The sequence below is a fragment of the Nipponia nippon genome, unplaced genomic scaffold, assembly GCF_047370975.1.
Source record: "Nipponia nippon isolate SJK-2023a ecotype South Korea unplaced genomic scaffold, ASM4737097v1 scaffold_23, whole genome shotgun sequence".
Lineage (NCBI taxonomy): Eukaryota > Metazoa > Chordata > Aves > Pelecaniformes > Threskiornithidae > Nipponia > Nipponia nippon.
Window position 1 is genome coordinate 6,469,432 of NW_028262340.1, and position 24,468 is coordinate 6,493,899.

The 24,468-nt window shown below is 65.8% G+C and overlaps 1 protein-coding gene across 4 annotated transcripts; it reads left to right on the forward strand.

Annotated features, from left to right (window-relative positions):
- NHSL3 (NHS like 3) lies at positions 1–23,988 on the forward strand. 4 transcript variants are annotated; one of them, XM_087760705.1, is made up of 7 exons: positions 1–357; positions 18,237–18,392; positions 18,619–18,674; positions 19,898–20,015; positions 20,404–20,520; positions 20,640–23,552; positions 23,785–23,988. In XM_087760705.1, exons 1-7 carry the CDS (start codon positions 138–140, stop codon positions 23,805–23,807), a joined length of 3,603 nt encoding a protein of 1,200 aa, XP_087616831.1. In that variant the 5' UTR covers positions 1–137; the 3' UTR covers positions 23,808–23,988. The 4 variants fall into 4 exon arrangements, with proteins under 4 accessions (XP_087616831.1, XP_087616832.1, XP_087616834.1 ...); XM_087760706.1 differs by lacking the exon at positions 1–357 and adding an exon at positions 7,748–8,033; XM_087760708.1 differs by lacking the exon at positions 1–357 and adding an exon at positions 16,638–16,750.
- Positions 23,989–24,468: the final 480 nt, after the last annotated feature.

Genomic DNA, 24,468 nt, shown 5'->3' on the forward strand with positions numbered 1-24,468 from the left:
GGCGCCGGGCGCTCGGCGGGAGCCCGGAGCGGGGCCGGGGCCGGAGCCGGGGCTGCAGCGGGAGCCGGGCGGGCCCGGCCCTATGGGCAGCGGCTGCCGGCGGTGCGGGGCGGTGCGGGGCGCTGCCCGCCGCGGCCATGTCCGCCGAGGCTGCACCTGCGGCGGGCGGCGAGCGGGAGCCGGAGCGGGGCGGCGGCGGCTCGGCGGCGGTGGCGGCGGCGGCGGCGGCGGCGGCGGCGGCTCCCCCCCGGCGGAGGAAGGCCCGGGCGGGCTCGCTGCGCCGGGCCCTCAGCTGGCTCCGCGGCCGGCGGCGGCGGAGGAAGAGCGGCAGCCCCCCGGGCGGGGCGGAGGGACGAGGTGAGGGGCGGGGGGGCGGCCGGGGAGGGGGGCGAGGGGGGGGTCGGGGCGGTGGGCAAGGAGGAGTCGGAGTGGTGGCCAAGGAGGAGTCACGGCGGTGGCCGAGGAGGGGTCTCGGTGCTGGCCGTGGAGGTGGCCAAAGAGGGGTCTCGGTGGTGGGCATGGAGGTGGGTGAGGAGGGGTCCCGGTGAAGCCAAGGAGGGTTGGGGTGGTGGCCATGGAAGTGGCCAAAGAGGGGCCTCGGTGGTGGCCAAGGAAGGGTGGAGGTGCTGGCCATGGAAGTGGCCAAAGAGGGGTCGCTGTGGTGGCCGAAAAGGAGTCGAGGTGGTGGCCGCGGAAGTGGTCAAAGAGGGGTCACAGTGGTGGCCAAAAAGGAGGCGAGGTGGTGGTGGTGGAGGTGGCCAAGGAGGGGCGGAGGCGCTGGCCATGGTGGTGGCCAGGAGGGGTGGTGGCGCTGGCCGTGGTGTCAGTGGAGGTGGCTGAAGGAGGTGGCTGTGGTGGTGGTGGCCATGGGGGCTGCAGTGGCCATGGTGGCCACTGCTGCTGCGGCAGCAAGCCGGATCCGGCAGTCCCCGGTGCAATCTCGCCCCTGCCCCGAGGCTGGTGCCGGTTCACTGGGTAGGTTCTCTCTCCGCTGAGTCAGAAGGTCACTGGGGCTGAGAGAAACCTGGAGGGACGCCAGCCGCTCCTCCTCCTCCTCCTCCTCCTCCTGGGCAGGGTGTTTGCGTGCTCCAGGTGTGGCCCTTCCTGTCCTAGATATGGCCCTCATCCCGGCCGTTCGCAGGGTGCTGCCTCCGTAACCCAGCCACGTCCCTGCCACCTTGACCGGGACGATCCTGTGGCGGAAGGTGCTGTGGGTGCCCTCCCTTTGCTGCCCTGGGGCCACGTTTCGGGGATCCGTGGGCTCAGCCCAGCCTCCCGTGGGCCGGGACCTTCAGCAGAGCGATGGGTGGTGGCGTGTCTGGTCATGCTCGTCTCCTCGGCGCGGTTGTTTTGCAGTAGTAGGTGTCCCGGAGAGGCAGCAGTCACTGGAGGTATCGCCCCATGCAGCAGAGAAGGGCTTAGCCTCTCCCACCCCATGCTATCGGGGACGTTGTCTGCGTCACGCCGGTGCCCTCCCTGCAGGGCACCTCTGGCGGGGACGTTGCCACGCTCTTGCCGAGGGAAAGGCTGCTTCTGTGGCACCCAAACGCAGCCGGGTGCCGTCGCCTGGGACTTTCTTCCTCGATTTGCCCTGGGGAGTGAATTTCCAGGCATCCAGGGCTGCATGCAGGCACGTTTACCGCTTGGAGAAGCGCGCAGAGATCTGTGATAAGAGAGGAGTGGCTGTAGAAAGGCAGAAGCGTCTTGGGAAGTGGCCGGGCTCTCTGCTTAGCAGGTCCCTCGGATGCTGCCGGCGCCTCCCTCCCGGCCTGCCGCGCGTGGACGCCGCTGCCATGGCCCGACGCTGAAACCTGAGCAGAAAAAATGAGATGTGCCGGAGCATGTGATGTTCCTCTTTGCAGCGCAGAAACGCCCCCAGCATCTCTGCCCTCCCTTTTTTATTTTTTTAATTTTTTTTCTTTCCCCTAAAGTTGTATTGTTCACCAGCGAATCCTCAAAATGCAAAGTCACTGCCCATCAGGGTCACAGCTCGGGGACCTCCAGCCCGCTTGCCACGCCGTCTGCCGTGAGCACACCCCGCCGAAGCAGCCCGCCGCTCGTGCCAGCCGGGGCTCCGTCACTGCGCTGCCGCCGCACCGTTCAATTAGATATCCCCGTGTCCGGGAGGGCTGCCCTGAGTGCCTGCCTGCCCGCGGTCCGCACTGGCGATGGAGGGGCCGCGCTGTGCCACGGCCGGCCCCTCCGGGCTGTGCTTGCGGCTGTGCTGGCAGCCCACGGCATCCCCCTTGGCGTGCCTGCGGCCAGGAGGTGCCACGTTCCACCGCATCGCCGCTTGCTTGCCGGCGTGCGGCGGGGAAGCAGCGCCGATGTGCAATGGTTGCAGCTCGCGTGCATGATTGAATCACCCTCCCCGTGCGCTTCCAGCGTGCAGAGCGCGCCGGGAGCCCCACCCTGCTTAACCGCCTCTGGTCTGGCTGTGGCCACGAGCATCCTCAGGCCACCGCCAGCACGTGCCAGGGTTACCAGCATCCTTCCCCATGAGATGGGGAATAACGCTTCCCTGTATGACGGGGGTTGGGAAGCCTCGAGCAGCAGTTTGGGCTGAGCTGTGGGAATGGAAGGAGTGATGGCTCCGGCAGTGCCGAGTGCCGGCTGCTTTCCGAGGGCGGCTGCGGCTGCAGAGCTGCGCGCTGTAGCTGGCAGCGTCGGCTACTGCCACATGCAGCTCTGACCTGCCCAGAGGCTGCATTGGCCTCGCTGCCGACACCACGAGCCCTCACATGGCAGGAGCCAGCTGGGCTCTGCCCCAGCCTGGGAATTCTTCCAAACATCAGCTGGGAGCCGTGGGAGGGGGAGAGGGGAGAGCTTCAGCAGGTCCTTGTAAGCTCTGGGTGCCCTTGGCTTTCCCCCGGTGTCTGTGCGGTGCTGGGGGGTGGTTTGGATCAGGCCCATGACCCAGCCCGTCATCCCGCCATTCCCGCAGGTGGCTTTGGTCACGGAGGGGGGACAGGGCACGTCCGACCGTCCCCGGTCCATCCTGGCTGCGGGGAAGCGGAGAGGGGCTGCACAGGGTCTTGGGATGGCTCGGGGGGGAGCGAGGAAAGCCGTCCTGGGGAGATGCGGGTCAGGGCTAGTTCCTCAGCCTGGGCATCTGCCCGTTCACAACCTGGGTGTCAGCAAGGTCGGAATTGCTCAGCACTGAAATCATGGGAGCAGGAGGATGAAAGCATTTCCCCTTTGGATCAAACCTGTGGGTCCGTCTGATCCGAGATCCCATCTCTGGCTGCGCAAACAGCCGAGCTGTGTAGAGGAAAGAGGCGGTAATCCTGCTCATGGGCGAGTTTCAGGCCACCTCTGCGGGAGGGAACGCCAGCGGCTTTATGCTGAGCGGGAGCACGGCTCCATCCCAGCTGGAAGCCGAGTCCTCTCCTGCTTCCCGACTGGATGCTCTGCCCTGTTTGGACGAACGGGCCCCGCTGGCTGCAGCATCCCCTTTTTATGCCGGTGCAGCTCTTTGCCGTGAGATAATTCCTGCTGCGAGCCGTAACGCTCCGTCCTGGCATGTGCAGTGGCTGCCAGGGTGCTGCCAGCCCCAGGCTGTTTTCCCTGTACACAGCCCGACTGCTTTGAGCACCTCCGTGGCACCGTCCCTGTGGTATTCCTACCCCGCGATCGCCCCTCGCGATTCCTGACGTGTTTATTTCCACAGTAACCTCCGGAGGCCGAGGAGTGATTAACCCCTGGGATGGGAACCGAGGCGGGAGAGCGGCTGGGCTGTACCGAGCGTCTAACATGGAGCGAGGAATTGGGGTGCTTGGCCGGCTCCGGTTTGTTCCGTGTGGCTGCTTTTTCCTGGTGGAAGCTGGGAGGAGGAAAGATGAAAGCTTTTCCTTCCCCTCTGCCAGCACTGCCTGCAGCCCCCCGATGAAGGCAGCCTGTTAACCCTCGGCAGCGCGGCAGCCGCGAGCCTGCTCCCGCTCCCCGGGCTCCCCGAGCGGGCGGTGGTGGAGTCCTGCTGCCTGCGAGTGGTTTTAGTCTGGTTTGTGGCTACTTCTTTATCCGGGTTTTGCAATATTCTTCTTAATTCCCCGTTGAAGTAAAGGAGTTGATGTTCCAGAAGTATTAAATTAGGGTTGGCTTTTTTTTCCTTTTGATGCCAGCTTAGTCCGTCAGCAACAGATTTCCTGACTGGGGGGGGGGGGGTCACCGTGATGTTAAAAATGAAGGTTTAAATGGGCACAGCTGCTTCATGATGCTAGCAAGCGCTGTTGGAAACCATGCAAAGTGGCTTCACCATGCGCATGATGAGCCGGCGGCACCAGGCTCGACGCCGTGGCGTGGTGGAGGTGCACGTGAGTCCTCGAGGCAATTTGGGGCTGGGCCGTCCCTGCGTTTTGCTTTGATAATAACCGAGATGCGAAATCTCCCCGGACACTTGATTTCCTCCGTCCTCTGCTGTTGCACGGCACGTGGTTTGGTGTAAACACAGGCTTTGTGTCTTAGTCCTGAGCTTTTCAACTCAGAGGAGGGAGGAGAGGTGTAGGCACTGCTGCCCGCGGCCCCCGCGCCTCCCGCTCCCCGGGATTGTTTCCCTGCGTGTGTGGGACTGAATTTGTTAATCTGCAAAAGGCAAAGAGTGACACTTGAGAAAATGTGAGCAGCAGGAATCCCCTGGCTGGCCTGAGCTGGCAATGGTGAGCGGCTCTGTGAACAAAGAGAGGTGTGTCTGCAACCACAGCTATTCCACCTGGAGACAACTGGAAGAATTACTCTTGCAAATAACGTTCCATAAGATCCGATAAAACTATTTCACCGGAGTCATGTTTCTCTTCAGAAGGAAGGTCTTATTTCATAAGACAATATCATCATTGACTTTGACTCCAGCAGCGATGGGAACATAAGCCGTCGGAAGATGAAGAGCTGAGGTGAAAAAGCATTTCCCTGCCAAGCGGGAGCCAGAGCCCCGGGCTGGTCCCCGTGGCTCCCACCCTGCACGGATCAAAAATACCTTACCCGGAGCAGGGAGCTGAGCTCCCTCTGCTTCTGCGGGCTGGAGCTGGAGCTGTCATTGGCAGAGCCGGCCTGGACTCCGGCTTGAGCAGGAAATCATTTGAAACCTTTCTGGTTATGTATTTCTGTTAATGATTGGGGATCTTAAGTGGGGTTTTTGTGTTACCTTTGCCTCGCTGAGCTTTACTTCCCCGTGAAGGGAACAAGGGCTGAATTCCTTTCTCATTCAGGCAGCTCGGCTCCCGCTCCGTGTTTGCTCGGTGACGGGATCAGGTTTGGAAAACACCAGGAGGGAGGGATAAAACACCAGGAGGGACGGATCCTTCCCCCGCGCCAGCACAGAGGGGTCCTGGCCGCCCCGCGCTTGGGCTGGCTGCTCTGACCGAGGGAGCGCGTGACTTTGGGACGATCAGATGTGCCTGAAGCGGTCACGCCGTGATGACAAGATCTGTATCTCATGAGCATCTTCCCCCCTGCTCCTAGCGCCTTGCTATTATCAGAGTCCTCTCAGTGAATAAAACCACAGGTTTCTGGCCTGGAGAAAGACTCTGCCTGCAGTCAGCATCCCTTTCTCCCAGTTCCCCATTCTCACCAGCCACTCCACAACTGGGTTTTGTAGCACGTCTCTTGTGCTGGGAATTGCGTGCCGGGGGAGCTGCAAATGCTTCCCTTCCCCTGCCACGCTTTCCAAGCGGATTTTTGGTGCAGCGATTTAAACCCAGGTCTGGGATGAAGGATGAGAGCGGTGGGCTGGCAGCGCAGCCTGTCCCCGGGTTTCAGAGGGGTTTGGGTCCCGAAGCAGCGATGGGGCAGCGGTGCAGGTTAACGTGGGGTCTGCGGGGATGCTGGAGCTGCCCGTGCTGCTCTCAGCCCCCCAGCTGTGGCAGGGACTGAAACGTGGGACTCGGGAGGAGCTGGGTTGCCATGTGGCTGCGAGTTACCCCACTAGCCCCTTGGTATTTATGGCACATGTGGGCTTCACTGGGTTTTTGGAGCTCGGCTCCCTCTCGGAGCCCCCTCGGCACCTCTGAGGCGGTGGCTTGCTGCAGTTGGGGGCGGTGAAGCTTTGGTGCTGCTGGTGGCCGCGTTCGCTAGGCAGGTGCTGGCACGGAGGGCGTCTGTTTTGGGAGAGGAGGGGGAAGTGTCTCGCTGAATCTGGGGCAGTTGCAGGCTCCAGCCCCTCCTTCTCTTGCAGGGAGAGAAGTAGAAGTGCTTCGCTGGGAAAGCTGTTGTGTGTGGCTGCAGAGGAGCCCCCTGCGTCACCAGGGAGGGGGAGCGAGTGGGACGGGGGTCCGAGCACCCTGTTTTGGAGCCGCTGCGAGGGGACGTGCATCCCAGGGGGGCCCGGGGGTGCCGGGCAGCGGGAGGAAGCCCTGGCCTGGGCTGGAGATGCCCCTGGCTGACCTGACTCCTGCAGCCCAGGGGAAAAATCATCTCCATCAGTCCCTGGGCAGAGACCTGTGATTTGTTGCGCTTGTGACCATGACCTTGTTTAATCCCACCTGCCCCGAGACGGAAAGGCTGTGCCTTCAACTGGACACAGCCAGTAATGGGAAACAGGGAACAGTTTCCCACTGGATCCCCCATTCCCTTAGCAGCTCCCACAGCAGACAGGGCAGCGAACGCGTGGGGACACTGGTACGGCCACCCTGGTGCCAGGCACCGTCCGTGGCACAAGGTGGTCTCTGCTCCGCCGAGCAAACCAAGCTGGTGAGAAACTGAACCATCAATATTGCCATTGCAGAGAAGGAGACTGAAGTCCAAAGATTAATTTATTGCTGATCGCCTTGGGAGGTCAGGAGAAAACTGCTGGTTGATTTTTAATATTTTTTTTGCATCATCTCCCCAGTTTTGTGCCTTTCCCACAAAACTCTCCTTCCTATTTATCCCAGTCTTTGATGAATCACCTAAGGAAGATAAACATTGCCGGCAGGAATTGCCCACCGCCTGGCCGGCTGACCCTCCCTGCCCTCGCAGCATTTAATGTTCTAATTAAAAATCAGGAGGGAAAGCTGGGCTTGGGAGGGGGCAGGCTGGCATACGCGTTTCAGCACGGGCAGCGGCAGGGCTTGTCCGTGCAGCGTGGGCAGCTGTTGGAGCGGCGCTGCCCGTGCGCCGAGCTGCCCGTCCCCTGCCAGCCCCAGCCGGCTCGACGCTTGCAAAACCCCGTGCAGCTGGAGCAGGGTCCGGAGCGGGGAGAAGCCGGGGTGCATCCAGGGAGGGCATGGGAAGGAGGTGCTGGCACTGTGAGCCAACATGAATGCAGATGTTCTTGTGGCTTGCCCGGCTGTGACTTGCTCCAGAGACAGGAGTGACCGTGGAGAGGGTGGCAGGGGGTTAACATCCACCTGTGGGCATGTGGGTGCTCGCCCTGAGGTTGGGCAATGGCCGGACCCAGCCCGCGTCCTCGGGTGCTGCACTCCAGCCTTGGAAGTCCCGTTCTAGCCTTGGCTGTGCCGTGCCAGGCTTGGCTGGGGTGTCCCCATGGGGCTGGGACCCCCAAGACCCGGGAGGGGGGTCGTAGCCTCGGTTGTCGGAGCTGTGCTCAGGGAGAGGCAGAAATGGTGGCGGCTCGGCGGAGCGTGGCAAACTCCAGGGGAGATGGGAGCAGGGCCAGAGGCGAGCGCTGTGCCCAACTGTCCCGATGCTTGGGGACGTTTGGGGACCGGGGGTCTCCCTTTGCCCGCTTGGCCTGGCTGCGACACCCACGCATCCCTGCCGGAGGGATGGGGCTGGGAGGGTGCCGTGGGATCCGACGGGTGATCCCGGCAGGCCCCTCCTCTCTGCCTGTACCATTGGCTCCGGCACAGCCGCCTGCGAGAGCTGAGCTCCGCCGGAGCTGGAGGGATGGGAGCCGGCGGCTGAGAGCCGTCGTCTCCCGCAGCCGCTGGGGCCACGCCGGAGCCCGCTCGGCTCTGCCATGTAGCGCCCCGGCCTCCTCCACCCGGCCGCGGTGGAGGGCAAGAGCGGCCTCATGGGCAACGCGCACCGCAAGAGGAGCCCAGCGGGCATCAAGGCCGGCTCCTCCTGGCCCTTCGGCCGCGCCGGGAAGCTGGGGGCAGGTAGGAGCGATGGGGCTGGCCGGGGAGGGGCTGCGGGGGGTCCCGGCTCGGTGCCTTTTGCGGGGGTCGCGCCAGGAAAGTTTGCTGCCTCTGCTCTGCCCCCGGCATGAGGCTGGGCAGGACCTGAGCCACCGCAGCTAGTAGCTTCGCTCTCCCTGCCCTCCCCGTGCTGGAGGGGGCAGGATCAGGCCCTCTGACCCCAGGTGCTGGCGCTGGGGAAGAACCTCCGGCTGCATGCAGGGGCTGCACCAACATGCCGGGGACCAGCCGTCGGCTCACCGGCGCTATCAAGATAGAGATCATCCGCTGAATTAGTTACCAGTTTGTTTTTCTAAGTGGCGTCCCAGCGCTCGGAGCAGGGACCCAGGGCTGCTGGCGTCGCCTTCCTCCTCGGCCTCCACTCCCGTCCCGTGCCTCGGTTTCCCTTGCTGTGCCCCGGGGAGCGGCAGATCTGGGAGCATTTGCAGAGAGCACCAGGCTGCCCCCCCCCGCATCTGTCCTGCGCCACTTGCCTGCCTTGGTCTGTGTGCGTCTGTCTGTCTGTCTGTGCACTGATAACTCCGCTTCTTTATGCTCCGACTCCACGGATGCAGCTGAAAAGCCCAGGAGGAGGCAGGGGGCAGGGGGAGCTCTTTTCTGCGGGGAAGGGGAGCAGGGGAAAGGGTCCCACACCAGCCTGGACCCAAGTATTGAACTATCAGTCCCGGAGGGTGCCTGGTCCCGGTGAGCTCCCTCCGCGGTCGATCCGTGGGAGCGGGGCGGTGGGAGCAGGGAAGGTCTCTTGCAGTAACGTCGTCCCCGTCCTGGGGCTGCTGATTTCCCTGCTGATGCCGTTAAACCGTTTCCGCGTCCCCAGCCCTGCCTGAGTCAGGGAGGGGACTTGACCGGTGTCTGGGCAGGGGTCCAGGGTTGGTACAAGCGGGGTTAGTGGGAACCTGGCAGTTTTCTCCTGCCAGCCCCGCCATCCCTCCTGCCCTTGGATGCCCCATTTCCCTCGGTCTTTACAGTCAGCGGCTGCCCAGCTGCGGTGAGCTGAGCTGTCCACAGGGTAAACAGGGTCTGGAGTCAACCCCTCGCAGGCTTGGGGAGCGACCATGCCAAGCGAAACTGCCCCGGAGAGACAGGGGCCAGGATGGGGAGACCCCATGGGCACACGGAGAGAGGGTGCCGAAATGCCCCGGCCGGCAGCATCTGCTCAGTGCCTGGGGAAACTGAGGCAGGAGCGGTTACACCAGTCGCCCATGGCCACGCAGGGACGGCATCTCCTTCGGCACAGGCTCTCTGCTGTCCGCCTCTCCTCGCTGGCTGGCTGCGGTCTCCTCTCCGCCAAAGTCATCCTCTGGTTGTGGTCTCCGTGCAGGCAGGGCTGGGTGCCGCCGGCCAGGCTGCGTCGTAGCTGGGCTTCTGCTCTTCTCCGCCGTGTGTGGCTCTGCCGGACGCCGTCCCGTTGCCTATGTCCTGAACCACAGCGGTGCAGGCAATGGGGTGAGCCGCCTCCATGGGAGAGGGGATTTGGGGCCTTGTGTGAGCATCGCTGGTGCAGTCCTTGCCCTTTTCTTGTGCCGTCCCCGTCCAGACCCCCGTCCCCTCTTCGTCCCCCCGCCAGGCTTGGGTGCCTCTTGCCGGTCCCTGAACCAGGGCCACGGGGCTGCCAGGGGATGTGTGCCACCGCTGCTGCCCTTCCCCAGGGCTGGCTGGGAGAAGCCCTGCTCCATTTCGGATGCCCTGAAATGGGTGCAATGTGGGACTGTGCAATACAGCCAGGGCAGATCCTGCGAGGCGAGGGCCGGCACTGGGGCTGAAGGCCGTGGGGTGGAAGGTGCTGAGAAAACATGGGGCAAGTTGTGTTTGTTCTCTGCGGCGGCTCCATGGCAACGGTGCGGCGGCCACAAAGCAAAAGAATTTGCATTGTGTCGCTTCAGCATTTCGGAGGGCGCAGCCGGGATCACCGGCTGGGGGCAGGGTGCGCCGGCACCCGCCGGACGGGCCCCCGCGGTCGCTCTCACCTAGCCCCTGCCCCTCACCCAGACGCTGGGAGACCCTGGGCGCTTCTGGATTTTGGGTCAGAGGCTAATTGCATATCATGGGCAACTGGACCAGCATCCCCCAGTTCCCATCTCTCCGTCCCAGGCTGCTTGGGAGCACTGGTTTGGCCCCGCTGTGCCCACTGCCGGCAGGTCAGGCCTGGGCAGGCATCGGCAGCTCCCTTTGTGCTTCTGCCATGCGCGGGGTGGCGTGGGCACCCACCGTCTTTTGATCCTGAAGGGCCAGAGCAGCAGTCCCCAGGGACAGGGTTGCCCAGGCAGGAGCCTTGGGAGCATGGCTGAGGGCTGCCGTGATCGCTCTACCAGCTGCAGGCAGCTGCCTGCAGCCTGCTCCCTGCCGCCTCGCTCTGTGCCTGGGCCTCCTCGCTCTGCTTCACCAGTGCCAAACCCGCGTGTCCCCGTCTCCGTGCCAGAGTGGGGCCCGGCTTGCTCTGGGGTGCATCCCCTGCCTCCCCTCCCCGGGCTGGTCTCCGCAGGGAGCTGCAAGGAAGGTCCTTGAGCACCAGGGAGACCGAAGCCTCTTATCGCCTCCTTATCAGGACGGCCCCGCCGGGCCCTGCTGAGTCAGGGTGGAGGAACGTGGCGGCCGGCCAGGCTGCGCCCCGCACAGTCAGCGGGGATGCGGCTGCAGCCGCTGTGGGGCTCCCTGGGCGCGGGGTCCCCTGGCACCCATGTCCCCGTCAGGGGGTGCTGGGGCAGGTTGCAGGGGCAAATGCCTCAGGGGGAGGCAGGTTTGGGGCGAGGGGTGACCCATGGCCGTGAGGCTCCCTGGCAGTGGGCGCCAGTGCCTGCCCTAGCCGGGGGCCGGTGGTGGAGCCCCTCGGCAGCCCCGGCTCTTGCCGTGCAGCTCCGGGGTGGGCTGAGCAGCTCTGGGTGTCTTTTCTCCTTCGGAGCCATTCTTCGTGCCAGACCCATGCTGGGCCGGCTCTGCAAACAGCCGGGGGAGCAGATAAGGGAGGGCAGAGGCCCGCCCCGGTGGGGGACACGCCGAGACTTACACAGGCGCTTTCTCCCGGCACCGCCAGCCCGGTGTGCCGGCCTGCCGGACTCACCTCGGAGGGCTGAGCCCTTCCCAGTGCTCCCTCCGGCTCCTGGAGCAGGGGAGGAGGTGATCTATGGGTGTCCCGGGCAGGCAGCTGCCTCCAGCACTCCGCTCCGACATGCCGGGCCGTGCCCGCTTGGCAGGCACCCCATCACCAAGAGGCAGGGATGGGACCTGCCATTCTGCTGCTGGTTATCCCCCCACCCCATTTTGGTGGCAGCCCCAGACCCCTTGACAGCTCCTCTCCCATCTCCTCCCCTGATCCCGCATCGCCGTGTCTGTCTCAATCCCCGGTGAAGGATTGGCAGCTCCTCGGTGCTTCCTCCCCGCCTCCTGCCAGCGCTGCCGAGCGAGAGATCTGCGGGCAGGAGCGGGGTTGGGTGCTGCCTGCAGGACGGTGGTTCCTTGCATGGAAAAACCTGCAAGGTCTTGTCCCTAATCCGTCTCCTGGACTTGCTCCTGCGTGAAGCCAAGTACCTGCTATGACAGGCACGCCTGCCATTTACAGAGCACCTTCGGTACCCTGCAAACACGGCGGGCATGACGGCACGCGCCGTGGGGACGCAGCCAGCTCCGAGCACCGCGGCAGGCAACTGCGCAGGCGCCTGGGCATGGGAAGTGGAGAGGACACCAAGGGAAGGTGAAGCAGGGCTGTAATAAAGCTGTGGACTTTATATATAGTTATAGCTCCGGCGAGGAAGGAGGTGCCAGTGGCTCATTCCCGGCCGTGTGTCCCGGCAGTGTTGGCTCCATGGCCCCGCGTCGCTCTCGAGGCTCTGCCCGTCGCCCTCTCCCGCCCTGCGCTCCCCACCTGGGCCTTTCCTGCCCGGATCTGGCTCCTGGCCGGGGAAGGCTGTTATTTACCTTCAAACCTGTTTGGTGGCTTCTCTGGGGAGGGGATGGGTGCGGGGTGGGGATGTGGTGGGACCGAGGCTCCCTGGGCTGGAACAGGGGCTGGGGAGGGGAGCGGGGTGGTCCTGCCTCCCTCTGCAGTGCCGGGACCCCCGTTGTGGGCTGCTGCCAGACCTTCGCCCGGGGTCCGCGATGACACACGGGCTGCCTGCGGGGCGTGCGTGGGGCAGCAGCCAAGGTCAGGGCCAAGTCGGCTGCGATGCAGCCCTGTTGCACAACCAGGTGTGCTCCTGCCATGACAGCAGCCGCGGCTGGAGGCGGCTGGCCAGGCGACGGCTCTCCTCCGAGCGGGGTTTCGCCCTGCGCTGGCTCCTTTGCTGTGGCCCGTTGGCTTGCTGGGGCGATGCAGGGCAGTTTTCTGCACTATGATTTAGAGAAAGAAAATGACCCGAGTTTGTTTTCCTATTTGAAATTAATTTTATTCCTGTCTCTGCGTGGGATCGTGTTTGAGAGTTGAGCCAGCAGTGCAGATCGGGTCGTGTTTATTTGCTTTGCAGAGATGTTTTCCTGGCCGAAGCAGCAGCCCCCAAGTGAGGCCAAGGGCAAGCTGCAGCCCCTCGGCTGGCGGCGGGGGGCTGCATGGCCAGAGCCACAGTAAATATTATCATGCTCTTATCCTCCCTGGAGAGAGCACAGTCCTGCGGCGTGTCCCGGGGCACGAATCCTGTGCAGAGACAAGGGCTCAGGGAGGGAGGGTGGCCAGGCTGGTTGCCTCCAGCGGGGCCATGGCCCCTGGCCCCCCGGCCTCCCTCGCCAGCCGAGCATCGGGGAGCAGAGGCAGGGCAGGGTGGCACAGGCGGGTGCCAGGTCCCACCCAGGGCCACGGAGCTGCCCGAGCGGAGGTGATGGGCCCAGGGGAAAGGTGGACGAGCTCAGGCTCGTAAAGAGGTGGCATCGCTCCCGATGGGGAGATGCCGGCAGGGCTGCCTGGGCCACCCTGCCAGCTGGGGAACCGGCTGGTTGTGCTGGAACAGGAGAGGCCAATTCAGAGGGAGCGGAGGGGCTGGTGCTGGAGCAGAGCACGGGGGCTCTCACAGCCATGGCGGCATCCACATGCTGGGTGCTCCCTGGGGCTCTCGGGGCTGGGGTTCATGGTGCACCCCACTGGCGTTATCCACGCTTATGGCATCCGCAGGCAACTGCCACTTTGCCCCCTCTGCAGCACGGGGAGCAGGGCGGTCCCCAAGCCTGGGTGCACGCCTGGACCGTGCTGGCCATTGCCTGGGAGCAACATGGTGGGAAGGAGCCCCAGAGTGGTGGGAGAGCATCGACCCCATGGGGCAGGGGGTCTTCTCGCTGCCTTCTGCACCGTCCCGGCTGCTGGGAGAAGGGAGGTGAGGTCTCCATCCCGCTGAGCAGCAGGACACACACAGGCAGGTTCTCCTCCCCTTCCTCCCCTGGGGACCTCGCAGCCCCTTCGCTCCCTCCTGCCAGCTCCCCCCTCCTCCCCATTTTTCTCCAGTGAGTCAGTGGTGGTGGAAGGGGCGGGCAGGGAGCTTCGCTGCCTGTTCCCTGCCTCCTGCCGCAGGACCCGCCGCCGCGCAGGGAGAAGGCAAGTCAGGGCAGTGCCGTGCAGGCAAAGATGGATGTTTGCAGCGGAGTCCGGCCAAACCTGCTGCTTCCAGGAGGCAGAGGCATGGCGAGGAGGGGGACAGGAGCCAGGATTCCCTCCTCTGACCCTGCCCGTGTGAAGAGCAGCATCATGGCAAAGCCAGATCCGGGAGGGAGCTGGGCCGGCACCGTATCCCGCTTGCAGCATTGCCAGACCAGGGCCGTACAGTCCCAGCCGTGTTCCTTCGGGGTCTTGGCTCCGCTCTGTCCCTTGTGCAGCCATTCCCATTCCCACCTTGGTGCCCTCCAGCCCCTCTCTGCCAGCACGGAGCGGAGCAGGCAGAGGTGAAGGCAGGGTGCCCGGGGTTCCCTGCCCTTTCCTGTCACTCTGCCTTGTTGTGGGGATGCTTTGCTCCCTCCAGACCATCCCTGGCACCGGTGGCAGCAGATACCAGCTCCGAGGCAGGGCGACTGTCCTTGAGAGAGTGCCTGGCCCCGAGAGGCCTCCGGTCCTTCTCTGGGAGGATCCCACTGCCACGTGCGGACGAGGCACGTGTGTCAGATCAGTACTGCTGAGCCTGGAGGGGATGGGGCGATCCAGGGTGCGTCGCAAGGAATGCACGAGGGACAGGACGCCCGCTCTGACCGGGCGTGTTCCTACCGGCACCGGCTGCAGCTGCGGCGGCTTCCTCGGCCCACCAAGATCTGCAGCCTTTGCCGCAGGATCAGGCCTCTCTCCCTCCTGGCTTCTCCCCTTTTCCAGTCCCTTTTGCAGCAGGTTTTGCTGTGTGTTGACAGAGCCGGGGCGAGGCCATCCGGGCGAGGAGGACATGGTAGCGAAGGTCACAGGGAGTGGGAGGAGAAGCGGAGACTGCTCTTCACACACCGCCGCGCTCCCCAGTGTCCGCCCTCGGCACAAGGCTCCTCCGCGGTCAGGCTGGGCGGTGGCCACGGCGTCCTGCCCGGATTATCCTGTGGGTGATTGCAGCCACCATTGGTGAGGAGAGGGACGCGTGTCTCCATCAGCAAGGGACAGTCTCGAGGCCCTTTGGGTCCTCATGGGCGATGGGCCATGTACCGGGAGGAGGAGCAGGGACGGGCTGTCTGCCGGCACCTGGAAATGTCCTTACAGCCCCGGGCAGGAGCTTCCATGTGTGCTGCCATCAGCAGACCCACGGGGCTGAAGTTCAGTTGTGCCTGGGTCCTGGACCGGCAGCACAGGGGGGGATGGTCCCCCTTTACATGCAGGGGCTCGCAGAGCTGCTGGTGCTGTGCCAGGGGCTCCCGTTGCAGCCCTGTCCATGCAGGCAGAGCTGGACCCACCATCCTGGAGGGCCGGACCTGGCGTCACTCTCGGCTGTGTTCACTCGCCGCCGGCCGTGGCCCTCGCTGGGGCTCGTGACGGGCTGCCCGGAGAGGAGAGGGCAGCGTTCAGCGCAGCACGTGGCTGCCCGCTTTGTGCATCCTCAGCCCTTTAATTATGTCCCTTTTCCACTTGTGCTGTGAAAAGAGCTGGGGAGCGTCTGCCTGCAGCCGCCGGCACCTTCTGGGTGAGCGTGTGGGCAGCGGGGCCAATCCTGCCCATGCTGGAGGCAGGGTGCTGGGTTATGCATAGCAGGGGCTGCAGGGCACTGCTTATATTTGCTGTTATGGGCATTTAGGAGATGCAGGGGAAGAAACCCTCCCGAAGCCTGGAGCTGCCCGGCCGGGGACGCAGAGGTGCCCTTTGCAAGGTCAAACTGTCCCTCGGGCTGCACATTCAATGCCTGGGGTCCGGTGGGACCCTCGCTCTCTGCTTTGGGTAACGCTGCTCCATCTGCAGCCAAACCTCCATCCTGGCGCAACGAACCCTGGGCGCAGCCCACGGGGAGCTGGCAGGGCAAGGGAAGGAGGGTTTGACACGTCGGCTCCCGGGTGGCACGGGGACGGCCCTGCCCACTGGGTAAATACTGGGAGCTCTTCACCTTTTGGGGCAAAGCGCCTGGAGATGGGACGGATGGGGCTCCCTGAGGTGCTGGGCAGCTGGGGCTGATGGATGGGTGGCTGGGAATGAGCAAATTCCCCTGCTGTGTGGGGCAGCACTGCTGCAGGCAGCCTGCCTGCTGCCTGCCAGATGGCACGGCGCTCCCTGGCACCCACCGCCCCGGGAGCGCGCAGCACCTCGTGCGGTGCGGACAGGCGGCTGTCAGGTACCGTGCCGGTACCTGACTGCCTGGCATTGCTGCCCCTACCTTCACGTGCCCCCGCGCCAGCAGCTGGAGCTACTGGTTAGACTGGTCCAAGACCTCGTTCTCCCTCAGTGCTGCCAGCTCTTGTGACCGTGACATAGCCAGGCTGGACGCCCTGTCTCTAAGGGAAAACAGCCTTTGCCCCATGATGGCTTGTGTCCTTCGCTGCGGGCTGAGCCATGCCGGGAGCAGGGTTCTCCCTGGCAGGGCTGGGGGGCTGCGGTGGGCACCGGGTCCTGGGGGGCACTGGGGATGGACAAGGAGGGGGAACACCAGCACCGTCGGCTGCGCTGTGCCACATCCCAAGGGCCGGTGCTCGCCGGAGGAAAAGCCTCCCAGCTCCTCCCAGTCGGCTGTGCTGTTGTGGAAGCAAGCAACTGGTTTGAGGGGGGGATGCTGTGCCCAGCGGGGAGCAGGCAAGGAGGGTCCTGGGGGAGTCCCAGCCATGCGAGAGCAGGGAGTTGGAGAAATCCCGGCCCTGAGCCCGGCAGGATGGATCCCTGCCCCGGCAGTGCCGTGCGTGGGAGGAGGCGGGAGAGCTGGGGGCAAGCAGGGAGGCCAGAGGAGGGGCCCCCGCTCTCCTCTTCCCGTGACCAAGGATCACGGTGGGCGCAGCTGGGGCTGTCCCCTCCTGCCGCCGCGCAGCCATCCCCGCGGTCAGGCTTCTCCCCGCGCGCAGGCAGCTGCGCCGGAGCCTCTTCGCCCGGCCGAGCATCCTCCTGCTGCGCGGATGAGGACGCAGAGAGGGAGCGGGGGGCCGCCAGCATCCGCCTTGCTGGCACACGGCTGGGCGAGAGCCGCCCCGGCATAATAGGCAGAGCCTTCGTGGGGGGCGGCGGAGCCCCCGCTCCTGCGGGGACCAGACCCTCTCCCCGGCCACCATGGTGGTTTTCATGGGCAGGAACCTCTCCTTGCTTCTGGCTTTCTTCAAGAAGAAGGGTGAGTGAGCGGGAGGGAGGGAGCAGCGCCTTGTCCTTACACAACCCCTGCCGCCAGGACCCCTGCCTGCCCGGCACCGGGTGCTCGCCCACCCGCAGTGGGCGGGGGGGGCTGCCATCCCAGGGGGAGGGCAGGGAAGGTCACCCCAGCCCTGGCCTCGTCCGCTGGGAAGTTAACGGGATAAATCACTGTGCTCCTCTCGCCAGACGGCGGCTCCGATTGTGCCAGGGTGGGGGCATCAGGCGAGGGGCTGCCGAAATTGGGGGAGGAAAGGGCTGAGGGGAAGGGGAACATGATGGGGGGGGGGCTGTGGGTGTCTCGTGTCCCCTGCAGGGACCTTACACCAGCATAGGGATACCCTGCGCTGCTACCCGCTCTCCCGGCCTGGCCGTGTCCCCGGTGCCTGCTCGCCGTGCCGCGGGTGCTGGTGGAGGCAGAGGCCGGCGTGGCGGCATGGCGCGGCAGGGCGGGCCGGCTCCATTGTTTGGGGCCTGCTCCTTTGTGTGCCGGAGCCGGACCGCGGCCACCGCACTGCCTGGCTTGGCTGGCCGGGAGGGGACGGGGGACACGGGGGACAAGGGATGGGTACGTGGCGCCGACGATGCTGAGCAGCAGGTGCCCGTGTCCCCAGGGTGCTGCCGCCAGCCCCGCTGGTTTCCTGTGCTCGCCCTTCCCTTCCTCAGCCTGAAGTTGTTTTTTTCCAGGCAGGAAGAGTTTGAGGCTTCGCAGCAGGCAGTGGTGTGCAGGCAGGAGCAGGCAGGGCTGTGGCCGCGGTGCTGCGGTGCCCTGGCCAGGTGATGCCAGGTGCAGCCCCCAGCAAGTGCCTGGAGCCGGTCATGGGCACCCCAGGGTGCTGGCGGTGGTTTGTGGGGAGGGGGCTGCGAGACGGGGTGTGGAGGGCCCTGTGCTTGCCCCGGCACGGCATGTGGGGTCTCCAGCACCTGGGGGGCTCAGAGGGGGGATTTGGGTCCTCTGGGGTCTCTGCACCAGGCTGTGCCTCAGTTTCCCTCGTCTGTGCAGTTCCCAGCCTGCCTGGGCACGGGGCGAGTCCCTGCTCTTAGGGTGGTTTGCAAGGCCTGGGGATGATGCAACCCTCCAAAGGGAAAGTCATCGTCCTTCTATCCTCGTTTTACCCCCCTGTGCTGCCCCTTTCCGCTCAGCTGCCCACAGCCCCACACAACTCGCTGCCTCGTTTGCTCCTAATGAAGGTGCTGGGGAGGAGGGCGGTGCCGTGCCCCTGCTCCGCTCCGGCTGGCGGGGAGAAAACCCTGCAGCTTCACAGTGGAGACAGCCTGACTCCGGCATATCGACCAGCCAGGCATTTCCAGCGCCCAGTTCGGAGATGAGCGGGATAACGTCATCCCGGGCCAGCTGTCATCGCCCAGCACTTCTCCCAGCTCGCTGGGGCCGCATCCTGTGGGTGGGGGTGCATCGGTGGGATCGTGGCTGCGTCCCCCCGGCCAAGCTGACTCCTCTGTCTCCGCAGGCGCTGCCAAGGGCGAGGCTGAGAAGCGGCTGAGTGTGCAGTACACGGCGGACGAGGAATGCCGCGACAATGTCTTCTTCCCCAGCACGCGGCCCCCGCACCTGGAGGAGCTGCACAACCAGGCCCAGCAGGGACTGAAGTCCCTGCAGCACCAGGGTAGGTGTCCCCAGCCCCGGGGTGGCCCGGGGACACGGCGGAGGGCGCAGCTCCTGCCTGGCTGGGCTCCGTGGGCGGCGCAATGGGGCTGACCAGAGTCCAGCCCTGGGGCTGGCAGCGGTGGCTGGGGTGTGCGGGCAGCAGTGCCGGACTCGGCAGCCGTTTTGCTGGCTGGCGGCTCCCCTGGCTCCCCCGGAGGGATTTACCCCCTGCCTTTCCTCCGCAGAGAAGCAGAAGCAGACCAAAAGTGCCTGGGACCACGGGGACACCAGCAGCCTCCAGGTGAGCCCTGCCGAGGAGCCAGCTCTGTCCCATAGCACTCCTGGGGTGCGCTGGGGGTGAGGGGACACAGGGTGGCCCCTCTGTCCCCCCTGGGTGGTGTTTGGGGGCTGGGGGCAGAGGGGGAACCAGCCGAGGCTGCAGGACCATGGTTGGGCGGTTGTGGGGCGGGAAGGGGCTGTGCGTCCCTCGGCACTGTCCCCTTTGCCCCATGATGAGTCACTGTCCCTGTCCTCAGCCTCAGCACGTCCTGCCCTGCCTTGTGGGGCTCTGCCCAGGGACCCCCACCGTGCCTGCGTCCCTCCGTCCCCCCCTCCCGCCCCGCTGGTGTCCCCTGGCAGCCCCGAGCGAGGTGAGGTGACGGGGCAGTGCAACAGGGACCATCGGCCACATCCAGCCCCGTGGCTGGGCCCCTCCCTGGCTGCTGACGAGGAGAAACTCCCACTCTCTTGGCCAAGCTGGGCTTTGCTGCTTCCCCGGGCCCTGACCCCGCTGCCACCACCTCACCGGTCCCTGTTTGCTCAAGCCGCTGCCACCCGCTGGCTCTCGGCCCCCTTAACCCCTTGGCAGCGGGGAGTCGGGAGCCCCTGGGCGGGCAGAGCCACAGGGGAAGGCTCAGGACGGCGTGGTGGAGGGGTTGGGTGGTGGTTCACGCTGATCCGTCTCATCCCGACCTCTGCCTGTGCCGAGAGATGCTTTGGAGGGATGGGGGGGCACTGAAAGCCGTGCCTGTTGCGGGGCTGTGCCGCTGGCTGTGCCCAGGTGGACATGTGCGTGCTGCAGGTCCCCGGTGCAGCCACGTCACTGCCTGCCTGTCCCCTCCCCGCCTCAGCCCCACGCCCCTCTCCCAGCTGTGGCAGCCCTCCAGCCCCGGGCTCAGGGTCACAGCAGGCCTGGGCACAGCCATGGGGCCATTTTTGGCTTGGCATGGTGCTGAGGCCGGCGGTTCCCTTGGCTGCTCCTCCGGCGGGTCGGACCCCGGCTCGCCTGCTCTCCGGGGGGCTGCGAGGCCACGCGGGGTCCCTGGGGCTGATCCCGGCCCCGCTCCTGGTGGGAGGACTCTGGATGCCGGCGTGGCTGACTCAGCCTTTGGCCCTCGGAGAAGCTTTTGTCTCGGCAGCACTGGGCTGCGGAGTCAGTTTGCAGCGGAGAAGGGGCCTGGTGGGGGCCGGGGCAGCTCCGTCCCCGCAGCCCGGGATCCGCCTGAGCCCACTCTGCCCACACAGTCCTGCGCATCTTCGGAGGATGACAGCGTGTCCGTCCGGAGCCGGGCGGCCTCCTGTGCCACGGACAGCACCTCTGAGGACGCCCTCTCCATCCGCTCCGAGATGATCCAGCGGAAAGGTACTTGGCTGGGGGGCTGCAGGGCCGGGTGACGCGAGCCGAGGGGGTGCGAAGGGGGCCAGGGCGCATGGCAGGAAAGCTGGCCTCTGCGTTGGTGTGGCCACGAGTCAGCGCGGGGATTTGAGGGCCCTTGGAGAGAAGAGAGCAACTCTGGCTGAGTCAGAGCATTTGGGCTGGGCGAGGGGGACTGACAGACGGACAGACACCGTCTCCTCCCTGTTCAGACTGCGCGGCTGTTTGGCAGCTGCTGGTGCCTCTCCGGACTGTGCCGAGCGCCTGAGCCTGGCTTGTGCTGGAGCATCCCCGGCAGTGGGGGTGCTGGGGACGCTGGGGATGCCCCGGCGAGGGCCCCCCTCACGCCGGCTGGACCCGCTTGTGCCTCTCGCAGGTTCCACCTTCCGACCGCACGACTCCTTTCCCAAATCCTCGGAGAGGGCTGGCAAAAAGAGGAAGGAGAGGAGGACAACGGTGCTGGGCATCCCTCAGCATGTCCAGAAGGAGCTGGGTAAGTGTCGGGGGCAAAGGGGGATTTTTAGGGTCTGATCCCGTTGCCCAGGCTCTGTTTGCCTTGGCTTGGTGCGTCTGCCTTGGGATGACGCTGGGTTTGTCTCTCCCTGCTCCCAGGTCTCAGGAACAGCCGGGAAGCCAAGGGACGCCCCGAGGCTGATGGGCGAGGGCAGGCGGGGCGCGGGGGCAGCCAGGTGCCGCAGCCCTTGCTGAACGGTGGGCAGGTCTCTGTTGACGCCATCCGCATCCCGACCGTCGACGGGAAGCTGCAGCCGCTGGCTGTCTCTGGAGGCGCCCGCATCTGCCTGGGAGCCTTGGAGGAGGCGGACGCGGCCCTGCAGAAGCACATCGACCGGGTTTACTACGACGACACGTTGCTGGGGAGGAAGACGGTGGCCAAGCTTTCACCCATGGCGAGGCCAAAGTCGCTGGCTGTGCCGGGCATGACCACCAACGCCAGCCCGCCAGAGCTGCTGAGCCCTGTCATGTCCATCTCGCCCCAGGGCACCTACATGTCCAAGATCATCCCCAATGCCATCCTGCCGCCCATGGTGGACGTGGTGGCCCTGACGCGGAGCAGCGTGCGGACGCTGAGCCGCTGCAGCCTGGTGTCATCCAGCCCGGCCTCGGTGCGCTCCCTCGCCCGCTTCTCAGAGTACAGCGCCCGCAGCCGCGAGCCCTCCTCCTCCAGCGACAACTGGAGCCACTCACAGTCCACAGAGACCATCGTCTCCAACAGCTCCACCATCTCCTCCCAGGGTGGCTCTGACCGCCGGCAGCCCGAGCCGCAGGGTGAGGCAGATGCCGTGGCTTGCTCCGACATTGACCAAGTCAGCGTCTACAGCTCTGCCAGCTTCGCCAGCTCCTGTTCCAAGCCCGCCGCCGGCCCCACATCTGCAGGCCCCAGGCTCCTGGCTGTGGGGGGCAGCAGCGGCCGGGCGTCCCCCGCCTACAGCACGAGCAGCCAGGCGGAGGGCTCGGACACGGCCAGCCTGGCCAGCGAGCGCTCCTCCACCCGCAGCGTCTCCCTCAGGAAGATGAAGAAACCCCCGGCCCCCCCTCGCAGGACCTACTCACTGTACCAGAAGGTCGAGGGGGAGCCCAAGGTGCTGGGATTGCCCCCCAAGCCCGACCGGCGGTCCCAGCGGGAGAGCAGCGCGCCCTGGTCCCCGCGCCCCGAGCCCTTCAGCCCCACGGCTGAGGATGAGGTCTTCTCCCCATCATCGCTGAGCGAGACCAGCAGCCTCCGCTCCGAGAGCCTGGCTGGCACCAGTTCCCCCGAGGCCTCGCGGGGCAGCCCCGGGGTGACGGTGGTGCTGAAGGAGCCACAGGCTCAGCCCAAGTGGAGCTGCCCAGATGGGTCTGACCGCACCATGTCCCCCTCCAGCGGCTACTCCAGCCAGAGCGGGACCCCCACGCTGCCCACCAAGGGGCTGGGACCCCCATCCGTATCCCCGGGCAGGGCTCAGCCCCAGAAGCCGGACCGGGTCTGCTCCCTGCAGTCGCCTGCACTCTCCATGTCCTCCTCCCTCACCTCCATCTCCTCCTCGGCCTCGGACCAGGCCCCCCCCGAGACACTGCCCTGCCGCTTGGACCGCTTCATCATCCCGCCGCACCCCAAGGTGCCTGCTCCCTTTGCCCCGCCACCCACCAAGCCCCAGCAGCCCACGGCCCCCGCCGGCCCCCTCCTCCCCTCGCCAGACCCGCCGGTGCCCAGCACTGCCTGCCAGGAGCCCTCGGCCAAGTCCAGCGGCAAGTCTCCACCGCCATCGCCGCCACCTGCCTACCACCCGCCTCCCCCGCCGGTGAAGAAGGCAGAGGGGAGCCCCCAGGCTGGCAGCGAGGCCCCTGCCGACACTGCCTGGCCCCCGCCACCCCCACCGGCTCCCGAGGAGCACGACCTGTCCATGGCGGACTTCCCCCCTCCGGATGAAGCCTGTTTCTCCAGCCTGCCCGATGCCGCACTGGCTCCGGCGGCCGGGCAGAAAGTGGCACCGAGCCCAGGGGCTGCATCTTCCTCATTCTCAGCTGCTGTCTCCTCGCACAGCCAGCAGCAAGGCCCGCCGGCCGGCGCACCACAGCCACCTTCCCCCGCCGAGCCCCCTCCTGAGGCTGCTGTGCCCCCGCCACCACCGCCACCTCTTCCCCCGCCCTCGGCTCCGGCTCTGCCGCCCCAAACCAGCCTTAAGAAGGCGGCCAACGGCCCCCGGGCAGACGCCAAGAAGGAGCCAGCGTCGCGGAGCAAGAGCAGCCCCGTGCCCAAGGAGGACGCCAGCCTGCCCATCGTCACGCCCTCGCTGCTGCAGATGGTGCGGCTGCGCTCTGTGAACGTGGAGCCGCCCGCAGGAGCCAGTGCCGGTGCTGGTGCCGAGGAGCGGCCGGCACCCCAGAAGCCCGTCCGCCGGTCCCTGTCCACGCGGCAGCCCCCTCCTGCCAAAGACGCGGTGCCTTCGAACCAGCTCCACCACGCTGTGCACCTCAAGGCTGCCGCCTTGTCCTCCGGTGAGGCTGCGGAGAAGCCGGCGGGCAGCAGAGCGGCTCTGCCCGGCCCTGAGGGGCCCCCCGGGGACGGTCAGCTCTCCCCCAGGAACAAGTCGCCGGCCTCCACTGCCAGCTTCATTTTCGCCAAGAGCTCCAGGAAGCCGGTGATCGAGACGGCCTCGTCCCCCGAGGCGCAGGCTGACCTGAAGAGGAACTTGGTGGCCGAGCTGATGAATTTCTCGGGGCAGCGCTCGGCAGCCCCGGCTGCCGCCCAGGAGGGCCCCGGCAAGGCGCAAGTCCACCGAAAACCTGGCAAGATCCCCCCTCCGGTAGCCAGGAAGCCTTCACTTGGCCCGGGGCCGGCTCCTTCCCCCCTGAGCCCAAAGGCGCCGGGGGCAGAGGCGCTGGCCTCCCCTGTGCCGGATGGGAAGGCCAAGGCAGTGCCGGCAGACGAGAGCAGGACTAAGAGTGAGCCGGCAGGGACGGCGGCCTCGGGGACGGAGGGCAGGAGCACCGCGGAGCCGCCGGCTCAGAGCCTCCCTGCACAAGGTAGGTGGGATGGGGGCCCGGTTCAGCCCCACCACGATGCTGCTGTAGGTGCTCGGGCTCCTGAGCTATGGGCTCCTGAGCTATAGGCTCCCAGCGCAGCACATGGGCCGTGTTGGGGCTGGGGTGGCACTGGGACAGCTGGGAGAGCCCGGCCACGGGGCCAGACTTGGGGCAGGGCTGTGGGAAGCCGGGGCTCAGGGTGGCTGATGGGCTCTTCCCTCCTGCCTTGCAGACGGACGGGGAGAGACGGCCTGAAGGACGAAGCTGCAGGACGGGTGCCCCCGCGGACGGGAATCCAAATCTCTCAGGGACCTGGGCAGGTCAACAGATGAGTGTGGAACTGGCAACTAACTTAATACAAGAAGCAAACAGCCTTAGCCTCCACGGCCTTGATGATATTTATGCAAAAATGGTGTTGGTTTCACTTTCCTAAGTACTACAGCTTTATTTTGCCTTTTTTTTTTTTTTTAAACTGGACTCAAGGCCCGTGCCCAGAGCCAGCACCTCCCTGCCCGGCCGCCGCTTGGTTTGCGCGTGCGGAGAGGAGCGCGGGGGCCAAAGACGCTGGAGCCGGAGCCGGAGCCGCTCTGCTCCCTGCCAGTCGGGCCCGCGAGGAATCGAAGCACTTTGGAGGAGGGAAGGGGAAGGCTTCGGCCACGGCAGTGCCCGGGGGGACACGGGCAGGAGCAGCAGGATGGGACGGAGGCGCTGGTTGGGAGGGACCGGGGCCTCGGCGCTTGGTGGAAAGGCAAGAGGGGACTCTTGGCCAGCACCGCTCTCTGTCCGCTGGCCGCAGGGTGGAGGGGGAGCCTGGCTGCCCCACGAGCTGGTCTTCAGGCCCTGGGGTAGAGCCTCGATTTGTATTTCTGTAAACTCGGGTCACATTTTGATTTCTTTGATTGTAAAAAAAAAAACA

Bases quoted from the DNA above. Each gene is read 5' to 3' on its own strand.
- NHSL3 (XM_087760704.1), top strand. From the start codon at position 19,364: ATGCTTTGGAGGGATGGGGGGGCACTGAAAGCCGTGCCTGTTGCGGGG. The intron at 20,521-20,639 runs GTAAGTGTCGGG...CCCTGCTCCCAG, and splicing joins GCATGTCCAGAAGGAGCTGG to GTCTCAGGAACAGCCGGGAA. The intron at 23,553-23,784 runs GTAGGTGGGATG...CCTGCCTTGCAG, and splicing joins TCAGAGCCTCCCTGCACAAG to ACGGACGGGGAGAGACGGCC.